This window comes from Marmota flaviventris, chromosome 11 (assembly GCF_047511675.1).
Source record: "Marmota flaviventris isolate mMarFla1 chromosome 11, mMarFla1.hap1, whole genome shotgun sequence".
Lineage (NCBI taxonomy): Eukaryota > Metazoa > Chordata > Mammalia > Rodentia > Sciuridae > Marmota > Marmota flaviventris.
This window is the reverse complement of record NC_092508.1, coordinates 38,479,270-38,492,692: the sequence shown is the minus strand read 5'-3', so window position 1 is coordinate 38,492,692 and position 13,423 is coordinate 38,479,270. Positions and strand designations below refer to the sequence as shown.

At 42.0% G+C, this 13,423-nt stretch overlaps 1 protein-coding gene across 1 annotated transcript in view; it reads left to right on the top strand.

Annotated features, from left to right (window-relative positions):
* Positions 1-13,423, top strand: part of Ccdc150 (coiled-coil domain containing 150) — a 135,748-nt gene that overhangs the window by 14,756 nt on the left and 107,569 nt on the right. The window contains exons 6-7 of the mRNA XM_027925000.2: positions 11,870-11,986; positions 13,204-13,333. Coding sequence (XP_027780801.2) covers positions 11,870-11,986; positions 13,204-13,333 — 247 coding nt within the window. The remainder of the gene's footprint in view (positions 1-11,869; positions 11,987-13,203; positions 13,334-13,423) is intronic.

Below are 13,423 nucleotides of genomic sequence, written 5' to 3'. Positions count from 1 at the left end.
AAATTCACTTTGGTATATTCATATATGTACACAGCATTATTTATTCAATTTCATTCCACCATTTCTCCCTTCCCCATCCCTCATCCCTTTCCCTCAATCCCTTTCCTCTGCTCCACTGATCTCCCTTCTGTTTTCATGGGATTCCCCATCTCCCCCCACCCCTATTTTGCTCTGTTTTTGCATATGAGAGAAAATATTCAATCCTTTATTTCTGAGTCTGGCTTATTTCATTCATCATGGTTGTTTCCACTTCTGTCCATTTACCGGCAAATACTATAATTTTATTCTTTATGGCTGAATAAAACTCCATTTTGTATATATACTACATTTTCTTTATCCATTCATATGTTGACAGGTCTAGGCTGGTTTCATAAATTGGCTATTGTGAGTTGTGCTGCTATTACTATAATATGCTGTAGTGGCTGTATTACTACAGCATGATTTTAGTTCTTTTGGATAAATACCAAAGAGTGGTATAGATGGGTCATATGTTAGTTCTATTCCTATTCTTTTGAAGAATCTCCATACTGCTTTCCAGAGTGGGTACACAATAAAGTGTCCCACCAACAATGTATGAATGTGCTACATAATGCCATCTATCTACCTTACAGGGTCAGAAACAATAGTTTCACTGCTCTAAAGAGGCACTGTGGTCTGCATACTCAAAGCTTCTGCCTGTCCCTCTAGTCCCTGGCAAACATTGTTTTTAGAGAGTATTTATAGTTTTGTTATAGTTGGAGTAATACAGTATGTACCCTTTTTGGACTGCCTTTCTTCCACTTAGCATATGCATTCAAAGTTCCTTCATGTCTTTTCATTGCTTGATAGTTCATATCTTTTTATTCCTGAAAAATACTGCATTGTATGTACCACAGTTTGTTCATGCACTTGTCTATTAAAAGATGTCTTAGTTGATAACAATCATTGGAAATTATGAATAAAGCTACTATAAATATGTGTGTGTACGTTTTTGTGTGGCATATGATTTCAACTCATATGAGTAAATAACCTAGGAGTATAATTGCTGGATTGTATAGTAAGCCTATGTTTAGCTTTCTAAGAAACTGCCATCCCCCCACACAAAATAATTGATACCCACCAGCCAGGACTGTTTGCCATTTAATAGGTGTGTATTGGTATTGTGTCTTAATTTGCAATTCCCTAATGATATTTAACATTGAGGACCTTTTCATAGGCTTATTTGCCTGTATATCCTCTTTGGTATCTGATCTTTTTTTCATTTTGTAACTAAGTTTTTTTAATATGGAGTTTTTAGAGTTCTTTATATATTTTGAATATTCTTTGGTTTGGATATAATTTGAGTGTATTTTTGAAGGTGCATGTGTTGGAACTTGATCTCCAGTATCATGATATAAGGAGATAGTCAGGACTTTAAGAGGTGGGATCTATGGAAGGTGTTTAGGTCACTGGGGACACCATGCTTGGAAGAGATTAATGCAGATCTCACAGTTCCTCAGAGAGTCAGATTGTTATACAAAAGAGTGAGCCTGACCCCAGATCTCTCTGGCTTTCTCTCTTGCTGTGTGATCTTTCTAAAAGCATTTCTTCTATTGTGATGCCATCTGCCCCACACAGATGTTGAACATATGGGGCCATCCAATCTTGGACTTTCAGTCTCCAAAACTATGAACTAGATAAATCTCATTCCTTTATACATTATTTAACCTCAGGGGTTTTGTTATAGCAACAGATAATAGGTACAGGTTCTTCATGAAATATTTGTTATGCAAGTATTATCTGCCAATCTGCAACTTGTCTTTTTAAAAATTTTTAAAATTCTTTTTAGTTACATGACAGTAGAATGTATTTTGACATACATACATGGAGTATAGCTTCCAATTTTTTGTGGTTATACATGATGTGGAGTTACACTGATCATGTATTTATGTATGAACATAGGAAAGTTATGTCTGATTCATTCTCTTGTCTTTCCCATTCCCATACCCCTCCCTTCCCTTGACTCTGTCCTGTCCTGTTGCGAGCTATCCATGGGCTCTGTGTGTGAGCTATGTGCATTTGAGTGGTATGAGGGGACTGGCCTGATGTTGCTGCCTAATTGGGCTGTGTGTCGCATGTGTGCCTTTTTTCTCCTTTACTGTGATCCCACACAGCACCTGAGGTGGGTGTGGCTTTCCAAGATGTCAGTCAACCTTCTGACCACAAGACATTGCTAAGCAAGACGCCACCCTTTGAAACCCAATCTCTTGCCTTATTTGGGTGGAATATTCAATGAATAGCTTTTCCCCAATAAATGGTGGGAGGGGTTCAGGTGTGCTCACTCTTTTGCTTGCCTCTCTTGCTCTCCTTGCCCTCTTTCCAGTGTTGGAGCTGATCTTTGAGGTTGCAGAGCCTTCCTGACCACCACAATTGAGAAAAAGATATTTTCGTGTTTGTGTGGTTTTTTCGTTCCCAGCCCAATTCACCCGGAGTGGCCTTACTTCTGTCGCCCGCGCAGGATGTGGGTGACATTGTCTAGTCTGGTGAACCTCCCATTCCTGTGCCCCTACCTATTGTGAGTCAGCATCCACATATCAGAGAGAATATACAGCCTTTGATTTTTTGGGGATTAGCTTATTTTACTTAGCATGATGGTCTCCAGTTTATCCATTTACCAACAAATGACAGAATTTCATTCTTCTTTATGGCTGAGTAATATTCCATTGTGGATATGTACCACATTTTCTTTATCGGTTCATCTGTTAAAGTGCACCTAGGTTGATTCCATAGCTTAGCTATTGTGAATTGAGCTGTTATAAACACTGATGTGGCTGTGTCACTATAGTATGTTGATTTTACATCTTTTGGGTATATGCTGAGGAGTGGGATAACTGAGTCAAATGGTGGTTCCATTCCAAGTTTCCAGAGGACTCTCCATTCTGCTTTCCCTAGTGGTTGCAACGATTTTCAGTCCCACCAGCAATATAGTGTATACCTTTTCCCTCACATTCTTGCGAACATTTATTGTTACTTGTCTTTTTGATAATTGCCATTCTGACTGAAGTAAGATGGAATCTCAGTGTAGTTTTAATTTGCATTTCTCTATTGCTAGAGATGTTGAACATTTTTTCATATATTTGTTGACTTCTTGTATTTTTTTTTAATTTTTTATTGTTGGTTGTTCAAAACATTACATAGTTCTTGATATATCATATTTCACACTTTGATTCAAGTGGGTTATGAACTCCAATTTTTACCCCATATACAGATTGCAGAATCACATTAGTTACACTCCATTGATTTACATATTGCCATACTAGTGTCTGTTGTATTCTGCTGCCTTTCTTATCCTCTACTATCCCCCTCCCCTCCCCTCCCCTCCCCTTCCCTCCCCTCCCCTCCCCTCTTCTCTCTCTACCTCCTCTACTGTCATTCATTTCTCCCCCTTGTATTATTTTTCCCTTTCCCCTCACTTCCTCTTGTATGTACTTTTGTATAACCCTGAGGGTCTCCCTCCATTTCCATGCAATTTCCCTTCTCTCTCCCTTTCCCTCCCACCTCTCATCCCTGTTTAATGTTAAACTTCTTCTCATGCTCTTCGTCCCTACTCTGTTCTTGGTTACTCTCCTTATATCAAAGAAGACATTTGGCATTTGTTTTTTAGGGATTGGCTAGCTTCACTTAGCATAATCTGCTCTAATGCCATCCATTTCCCTGCAAATTCTATGATTTTGTCATTTTTTAATGCAGAGTAATACTCTATTGTGTATAAATGCCACATTTTTTTATCCATTCGTCTATTGAAGGGCATCTAGGTTGGTTCCACAGTCTTGCTATTGTGAATTGTGCTGCTATGAACATCGATGTAGCAGTGTCCCTGTAGCATGCTCTTTTTAGGTCTTTAGGGAATAGACCGAGAAGGGGAATAGCTGGGTCAAATGGTGGTTCCATTCCCAGCTTTCCAAGAAATCTCCATACTGCTTTCCAAATTGGCCGCACCAATTTGCAGTCCCACCAGCAATGTACAAGTGTACCCTTTTCCCCACATCCTCGACAGCGCTTGTTGTTGTTTGACTTCATAATGGCTGCCAATCTTACTGGAGTGAGATGGTATCTTAGGGTGGTTTTGATTTGCATTTCTCTGACTGCTAGAGATGGTGAGCATTTTTTCATGTACTTGTTGATTGATTGTATGTCCTCCTCTGAGAAGTGTCTGTTCAGGTCCTTGGCCCATTTGTTGATTGGGTTGTTTGTTCTCTTATTGTCTAATTTTTTGAGTTCTTTGTATACTCTGGATATTAGGGCTCTATCTGAAGTGTGAGGAGTAAAGATTTGTTCCCAGGATGTAGGCTTCCTATTTACCTCTCTTATTGTTTCTTTTCCTGTGAAAAAATTTTTAGTTTGAGTAGGTCCCATTTGTTGATTCTAGTTATTAACTTTTGTGCTATGGGTGTCCTATTGAGGAATTTGGAGCCCGACCCCACAGTATGTAGATCGTAGCCACCTTTTTCTTCTATCAGATGGCGTGTCTCTGATTTGATATCAAGCTCCTTGATCCATTTTGAATTAACTTTTGTGCATGGTGAGAGAAAGGGATTCAGTTTCATTTTGTTGCATATGAATTTCCAGTTTTCCCAGCACCATTTGTTGAAGATGCTATCCTTCCTCCATTGCATGCCTTTAGCCCCTTTATCAAATATAAGATAGTTGTAGTGTTGTGGATTGGTTTCTGTGTCCTCTATTCTGTACCATTGGTCCACCCGCCTGTTTTGGTACCAGTACCATGCTGTTTTTGTTACTATTGCTCTGTAGTATAGTTTGAAGTCTGGTATCGCTATACCGCCTGATTCACACTTCCTGCTTAGCATTGTTTTTGCTATTCTGGGTCTTTTATTTTTCCATATGAATTTCATGATTGCTTTCTCTATTTCTACAAGAAATGCCGTTGGGATTTTGATTGGCATTGCATTAAACCTATAGAGAACTTTGGGTAATATCGCCATTTTGATGATGTTAGTTCTGCCTATCCATGAACAGGGTATATTTTTCCATCTTCTAAGATCTTCTTCTATTTCTCTCTTTAGGGTTCTGTAGCTTTCATTGTATAAGTCTTTCACCTCTTTTGTTAGGTTGATTCCCAAGTATTTTATTTTTTTTGAAGATATTGTGAATGGAGTGGTTGTCCTCATTTCCATTTCAGAGGATTTGTCGCTGATATACAGGAATGCCTTTGATTTATGCGTGTTGATTTTATATCCTGCCACTTTGCTGAATTCATTTATTAGCTCTAATAGTTTCTTTGTAGACCCCTTTGGGTCTGCTAGGTATAGAATCATGTCACCTGCAAATAGTGATAATTTTTAAGTTCTTCTTTTCCTATTTTTATGCCTTTAATTTCTTTCGTCTGTCTAATTGCTCTGGCCAGTGTTTCGAGAAGTATGTTGAACAGAAGTGGAGAGAGAGGGCATCCCTGTCTTGTTCCAGATTTTAGAGGGAATGCCTTCAATTTTTCTCCATTCAGAATGATGCTAGCCTGAGGCTTAGCATAGATTGCTTTTACAATATTGAGGTATGTTCCTGTTATCCATAGTTTTTCTAGAGTTTTGAACATAAAGGGATGCTGTACTTTGTCGAATGCTTTTTCCGCATCTATCGAGATGATCATATGGTTCTTTTTTTAAGTCTATTGATGTGGTGAATAACATTTATTGATTTCCTTATATTGAACCAGCCTTGCATCCCAGGGATGAAATCTACTTGATCATGGTGCACAATTTTTTTGACATGTTTTTGTATCCGATTCGCCAGAATTTTATTGAGGATTTTTGCATCTAGGTTCATTAGAGATATTGGTCTGTAGTTTTCTTTCTTTGAAGTGTCTTTGTCTGGTTTAGGTATCAGGGTGATGTTGGCCTTGTAGAATGAATTTGGAAGTTCTCCCTCTTTTTCTATTTCCTGAAGTAGCTTGAAAAGTATTGGTGTTAGTTCCTCTTTAAAGGTTTTGTAAAACTCTGCTGTATACCCATCCGGTCCTGGGCTTTTCTTAGTTGGTAGTCTTTTGATGGTTTCTTCTATTTCCTCAATTGATATTGGTCTGTTTAGGTTGTCTATATCCTCCTGACTCAATCTGGGCAGATCATATGACTTAAGAAATTTATCTATGCCTTCACTATCTTCTAATTTATTGGAGTATAAGGATTCAAAATAATTTTTGATTATTTTCTGTATTTCTGAAGTGTCTGTTGTGATATTGCCTTTTTCATCCCGTATGCTAGTAATTTGAGTTCTCTCTCTTCTTCTCTTCGCTAGCATGGCTAAGGGTCTGTCGATTTTATTTATTTTTTCAAAGAACCAACTTTTAGTTTTGTTTTTCAATTGTTTCTTTTGTTTCGATTTCATTAATTTCAGCTCTGATTTTAATTATTTCTTGTTCTACTTCTTTTGCTGTTGTTTTGCTCTTCTTTTTCTAGGATTTTGAGATGAAGTATGAGATCATTTATTTGTTGGTTTTTTTCTTTTTTTAAGGAATGAACTCCAAGCAATGAATTTTCCTCTTAGAACTGCTTTCAATGTGTCCCATAGATTCCGATATGTTGTGTCTGTGTTTTCATTTATCTCTAAGAATTTTTTAATTTCCTCCTTGATGTCTTCTATAACCCATTGATCATTCAGTTGCCTATTGTTCATTCTCCAAGTGATGCATGCTTTTTCCTTCCTTCTTTTATCGTTGATTTTCAGTTTCATTCCATTATGATCAGATAAGATGCATGGTATTATCTCTACTCCTTTATATTGTCTAAGAGTTGCCCTGTGACATAATATATGATCTATTTTTGAGATGGATCCATATTGTTGGGTCTTGTTTTGTGATCCATTCTAATAGCCTGTGTCTCTGAATTGGTGAGTTTAAGCCATTAACATTTAGGGTTATTATTGAGATATGGGTTGTTCTTCCAGCCATATTTGTTTATTTCTGTTACTAAACATGGTTTGTTTTCCTCTTTGATTATTTTCCCCCCCTTTACTGTCCTACCTCCCACTGTTGGTTTTCATTGTTATTTTCCATTTCCTCTTCCTGTAATGTTTTGCCGAGGATGTTTTGAAGAGATGGTTTTCTAGCTGCAAATTCTTTTAACTTTTGTTTATCGTGGAAGGTTTTAATTTCATCTTCCATCCTGAAGGTTAATTTCGCTGGATACACAATTCTTGGTTGGAACCCATTTTCTTTCAGTGTTTGAAATATGTTATTCCAGGATTTTCTAGCTTTCAGAGTCTGTGTTGAAAGATCAGCTGTTATCCTGATTGGCTTACCCCTAAATGTAATGTGCTTCCTTTCTCTTGTAGCTTTTAAAATTCTCTCCTTATTCTGTATGTTGGGCATCTTCATTATAATGTGTCTAGGTGTGGATCTCTTATGATTTTGCACATTCGGCGTCCTGCAGGCTTCTAGAATTTGGGATTCTGTCTCATTCTTCAAGTCTGGGAAGTTTTCTCGTATTATTTCATTGAATAAATTGCTCATTCCTTTGGTATGGAGTTCTATACCTTCCTGTATCCCAATGACTCTTAAGTTTGGTCTCTTAATGTTATCCCATATTTCTTGGATGTTCTGCTCATGGTTTCTTAACAGTCTTGCTGAGCTGTCTATGTTCTTTTCAAGTTGAAATACTTTGTCTTCATTGTCTGATGTTCTATCTTCTAAGTGTTCTACTCTGCTGGTAGTATTCTCAATTGAGTTTTTAAGTTGGTTTATTGTTTCCTGCATTTCTAGGATTTCTGTTTGTTTGTTTTTTATAACCTCTATCTCCCTGTATAGTTGATCTTTTGCTTCCTGGATTTGTTTGTGTAATTCATTGTCGAAGTGATCTTTCATTGTCTGATTTTGCTGTCTAATGTCTTCCTTGATACTCCAGATCATCTGAAGCATGTATATCCTGAATTCTTTATCTGACATTCCATCTGCTGCAGCTGTTACCTCTTCTAAAGTTGAGTTGACCTGCATTGCTTGTGGTCCTTTCTTTCCTTGTCTTTTCATACTGCTTGCGTTTCTTTCTGCTTGGTGAAACTGTTGTGTTTTTTAAATGTTTTTTTCCCCTATATATGTATATTGCTCTTGTATAGTTGAAAAGTCTCCCTTGCAGGGTCGGGCGGCGGTCTGCCTACCTTGCAGGCGCGGGCGGCAGCTCTCCTCAGCCCTTACTCCAATTGGGGTGACGTGTCTACCACGCCGGCGGGTCGCTGGGCTTATTCCGGGCGCGGGAGGCGGCTCTGCTCTGCCCTTACTCCAATTGGGGTGACGTGACTACCGTGCCGGCGGGTTTCTGGGCCTGACCCGGGCGCGGGCGAAAGCTCTGCTCTGCCTCTACTCCAATTGGGGTGATGTGTATACCACGCCGGCAGGCCACAGGGCCTGATCCGCCGGTCGGTTGCAGGTCTGCCAACCTTGCCGGCGCGGGCGGCGGCTCTGCTTTGCCCCTCCTCCAATTGGTGTGACTTGTCTACCACACCCGCAGACCGCTGGGCCTGTTCTGGGCGCGGGCAATGGCTCTGCTCTGCTCCTACTCCAACTGGGGTGACGTGCCTACCACCCCGGCCAGCCGCTGGGCCTGTTCCACCGGTCGGTTGCAGGTCTGCCTACCTTGCGGGCACGGGCGGCCGCTCTGCTCTGCCCCTACTCCAAATGGGGTGACGTGTCTGTTGCACCGGCAGGCCTCTGGGCCTGTTCTGCTGGTCGGTCGCAGGTCTGCCTAACTTTTGGGCGCGGGTGGCGGCTCTGCTCTGCCCCTACTCCAATTGGGGTGTCGTGCCTACCACGCCGGGAGGTCACTGGGCCTGTTCTGGGCGCGGGCGGCGGCTCTGCTTTGCCCCTACTCCAATTGGGGTGACGTGTGTAGCACGCCGGCAGGCCACCGGGCCTGATCCGCCGGTTGGTTGCAGGTCTGCCTACCCTGCAGGCGCGGGCGGCGGCTCTGTTCTGCCCCTCCTCCAATTGGTGTGATTTGTCTACCACACCCGCGGACTGCTGGGCCTGTTCTGGGCGCGGGCGAAGGCTCTGCTCTGCTCCTACTCCAATTGGGATGACGTGCCTACCACCCCGGCCGGCCGCTGGGCCTGTTCCACAGGTCGGTCGCAGGTCTGCCTACCTTGTGGGCATGGGCGGCGGCTCTGCTCTGCCCCTACTCCAAATGGGTTGATGTGTCTGTCGCGCCGGCAGGCCAATGGGCCTGTTCCACTGGTCGGTCGCAGGTCTGCCCACCTTTCGGGCACGGGTGGCGACTCTGCTCTGCCCCTACTCCAATTGGGGTGTCGTGACTACCACGCCGGGAGGTCGCTGGGCCTGTTCCGGGCGCGGGCAGCGGCTCTGCTCTGCCCCTACTCCAATTGGGGTGATGTGTGTACCACGCCAGCAGGCCTCTGGGCCTGATCCGCCGGTCTGTCGCAGGTCTGCCTACCTTGCAGGCGCGGGCGGCGGCTCTGCCCTGCCCCTCCTACCACGTCCGCGGACCACTGGGCCTGTTCTGCAGGTTGGTCGCAGGTCTGCCCACCCTGCGGGCACGGGTGGCGGCTCCGCTCTGCCCCCACTCCAATTGGGGTCACGTGACCACCACACTGGCGGGCTGCTGGGCCTGATCTGGGCTCGGGCGAAGGCTCTGCTCTGCCCCTACTCCAGTTGGGGTGACCTGTGTACCACGCTCGCAGGCCGGTGGGCCTGATCTGCTGGTCTGTTGCAGGTCTGCCTACCTTGCAGGCGTGGGCGGCGGCTCTGCCCTGCCCCTCCTACCACGCCCGCGGTCCACTGGGCCTGTCCTGCTGGTCTGTTGCAGGTCTGCCCACCTTGCAGGCGCAGGTGGCGGCTCCGCTCCGCCCCCACTCCCATTGGGGTCACACGACCACCACGCCGTCGAGCTGCTGGGCGTGCTCCGGGCGCAGGCGGCGGCCCCGCTCCTCCCCTCAGGCTCGACCACAAAGCAAGAAAGACTCGGGTGTCTGTGACTCACCCTCCCTACCAGGAGACCAACTGTTTCTGTCGCCACTGGTATTGATGAAGTTCTCTCCTCCGCCGCTTTCTGATTACATCAGATCTCTGCCATGTTGGTATCCCATGCGAATGGCAGCATTTCGTTCCCTTTGCCGGGTGACCAAAGCAACGGGTGTGTTCTGACCGGCCCTCACAAGCCCCGTCTCAGTCCCGTTGCCACTGCCCACAAAGGCTCGGTTGGTATTTACCTCCACAGTACTCAGCAGGACCCGGACCGAGAAGCAGTTTCCGCGGGCTCCTTAGCCCTGGGCCAGAGCAGTTCCGGGAGCCGGAACTCGGCCGCTCCGTGCTCGGTGCATGCTCTGATAAGAGCAGGCTCCAAGAAGCAGTTTCCGCGGGCTATTTAGCACTGAGCCTGAGTAATTTGTCTGCAAGCCGCAGGCGAATGGCAGCCTGAAATTACCCATTCTATGGCTGAATGAGCTGCGATCAATCGAAAACGACTTCTTGTATTTATTCTTCTATGAAGTGCCTGTTCAGTTCTTTTGTCCATTTATTGATTAGGTTATCTGGTGTTTTTTTATTGTGTTTTTGAGTTCTTTATATATCCTGGAGATTAATGCTCTATCTGAGGTACAGGTGGTGAAGATTTTTTCCCATTCTGTAGGTTCTCTCTTCATGTTCTTGATTGTTTCCTTTGTTGTGTAGAAACTTTTTAGTTTGATAGCAGCCCATTTATTAATTCTTGATTTTACTTCTTGTGCTTTTTGAGAGAATTGGTTCCTAGGCTGATATGATAGAGAGTTATGTCCCAAGCATTTTGAATGAGGAATACTGCACCTGTGTTACAGAGAATACAGATGAACAGCCAGGGAACAGATGCATAGGCAAGGCATGTGAGAAATGAGGTAGAGCTTCTGAGCTCTCTCCCAGCACCCCCTCTAGTCACCTGCAGGTGTTCAGCTATCTGTAAGCTCTTAAAACTTGGCTCTCTTGAGTTTTTGTTGAGGCTTCATTACTTAGGCATGTTTTATTACATCATTGGTCACTAATGATCAACTCAACCTTCAGCCCCCTCACCTTCCCAGAGGCTGGCAGGTAGGACCAAAGTTTCTAAATCACTGATCATGCCTTTCTGACCAGCCTCTATGCTGAAGCTATGTAGGGGACCCCAGCCACAGTCATCTCATAATCATGTCATAACATATGAAAGATGCCCTTACCTGGAGATCCTAAAGGTTTTAGTAGCTGCATGCCAAGAGCCAGGAGCAGAGACCAAATATAATATATATCTTATGTCACAATACCACAGTGCACAGGTTCTCAATGAGTATCAGTCTTGTCTTCTCCTTAAAAGTTGCTACATTATTTAGACCTTTAAATTACAAAATAATTGAAATAGCTTTTAGAGGCATGGCTATAGTACAATAGATTAAAATATATAAAAGTATCAAAATATGAGAAAATAAGAGTTGACAAAAATTCAGAAAATTCAGAAATAATATGTTACTGAAATCTGGTATTTGTGTTTTTTAAACTTTTTTTATTACAATCCATTGCAGGACATGAATTGCATACATGCAACATTCCATGAAGCAATACTTATCCTTACTACTTGGCTGTGTGCTCTAATTTCTTTCCATTCTGGTCTACTATTTTCCTTTTCCTAAGTGCTGCTTCCAGCTTCCTCTATTGGGTCTTAACAGACAATTTGGAAAACAGACTTAACAGTATGAAGATGAGAGCAACCCAGTTTGACTGTTTCCTAGAAAGCCATCCATCAGGGAGAAACCAGCATGTTTCTGAGTAGTCATAAATGAAAGAAGAACATTTGGGGATGAGATAACATGTCTGGGAAACTTTTCATGGTAACTTTGCTGTTCATTAGACATATGTTCAATTGGTCTTGCTAACTGCAGTATTGTTCTATAGCTAAGGAGACAACTGGCTCAGGAGAAGCACTTCAGGGAATCTCTTGAGAAATCTGAATCAGTCATGCTACTCAAAATACAGGAAATGGGATCAACAGTGGAAGAAGAACGGAAACAGGTAGATTTCTTCTCCTTATTTATATTAGGGAAATAAAAAAAAGAAAAACTGATAACTTCATCAATAAACTTTTTATTTTGCTAATTTCTTCTAGATTTATTGTTTAGTTTTCTTTAGTGACCTATTAGCATTCTTAGTATGATTTTTAAAAAATTAGTGCAAAATAAGAAAGGACTCTAATATTATGTATTGTAATACTCTTCATTTATGAATGAGAATGTGAAGCACCAGAGAAATTAATTTGTTTCAGGTATTATAGAGGTGAACTCCTAACTCCTGGTACAATATCTTTCTTCTACACCAAGCAGTCTTTACTACAGGCATTGATTTTGAAAGGCATTGCGCTGGGCTATGTATATGATCTGGATAGAAAATAAAGACTAACCTGAACTAACAATGTTAACATTCAAAGAATGTTAATAAGTAAAACAATCAAGAATGTATTTACACTGCTGATTTCATTTATAATTTTAACACAATATTTTTGCCTTCATTGTAGTATTTGAAATATCTATATGTACGTTAGAATACTTTAAATTCTAACTACCCAGGGCAATTGTATTTTCATATTTAATACCCATAATTAGATTTTATAATTTTTAATATTTTAACCAATGACTGCCATTAACAGCAGAATTATTAAAAGGATTCTACTTAAGGAATTTAGAAATGGTTCTTTTTTGCTGTAACTTTTACTGCCTGTGTGATAGTCATTAGCCACTTAAGCTATTTAAATTCAATTCCTCACTCTGGCCACATTGTACCTGCTCATTAGCCTCTTGTGGCTAGTGACTATTGTGTTGAAGAATGCACAGAAGTTCTATTGGACAGCTCTGTTATAAGGCACTGCATTCTGTTGAGTGGTTTTTTGGGGGGGCATGGGGGACCGTACTGGGTATTAAACACACGAGCGCTATACCACTGTGATTTATCCCCAATCCTTCTTATTTGTTTGTTTTATTTTGAGAAAGGGTCTCATAAGTTGCTAAGGCTGTTCTTGAATTTGGGATCCTCCTGTTTCAGCCTCCCCAATCACTGGGTAACAGACATAAGCCACCATGCCCAGCTTCTGTTGAGATTTTAACTGTGACAACATATTAAATACTCCTCTTTTCTCTTCAGTGACATTGAGGTTGGAAATTCTGCCTTCCACAAGTTCTATAAGGTCATTTATTAGAAATCTTCACAGAAAATGAGTTTTTCTTTTACAATTTCAGGTGCACATTTTGCAGCAAAACTGTGTTGCCTTACGCAGTTCTATACAGGCCACCCAAGAACTACTGGCACAGGAGCAACAGAAAAAAGAAGAGTTGGAGATGGCTATCTCACAGCTCAAGTCTGATCTAAGTATGAACATAGATGCTAGAAGTCACACTTTTGTTAGTACTTTGAGATTTCATGCAAAAACTCCTATGATCCCAAATTCTTGAAGTAGCC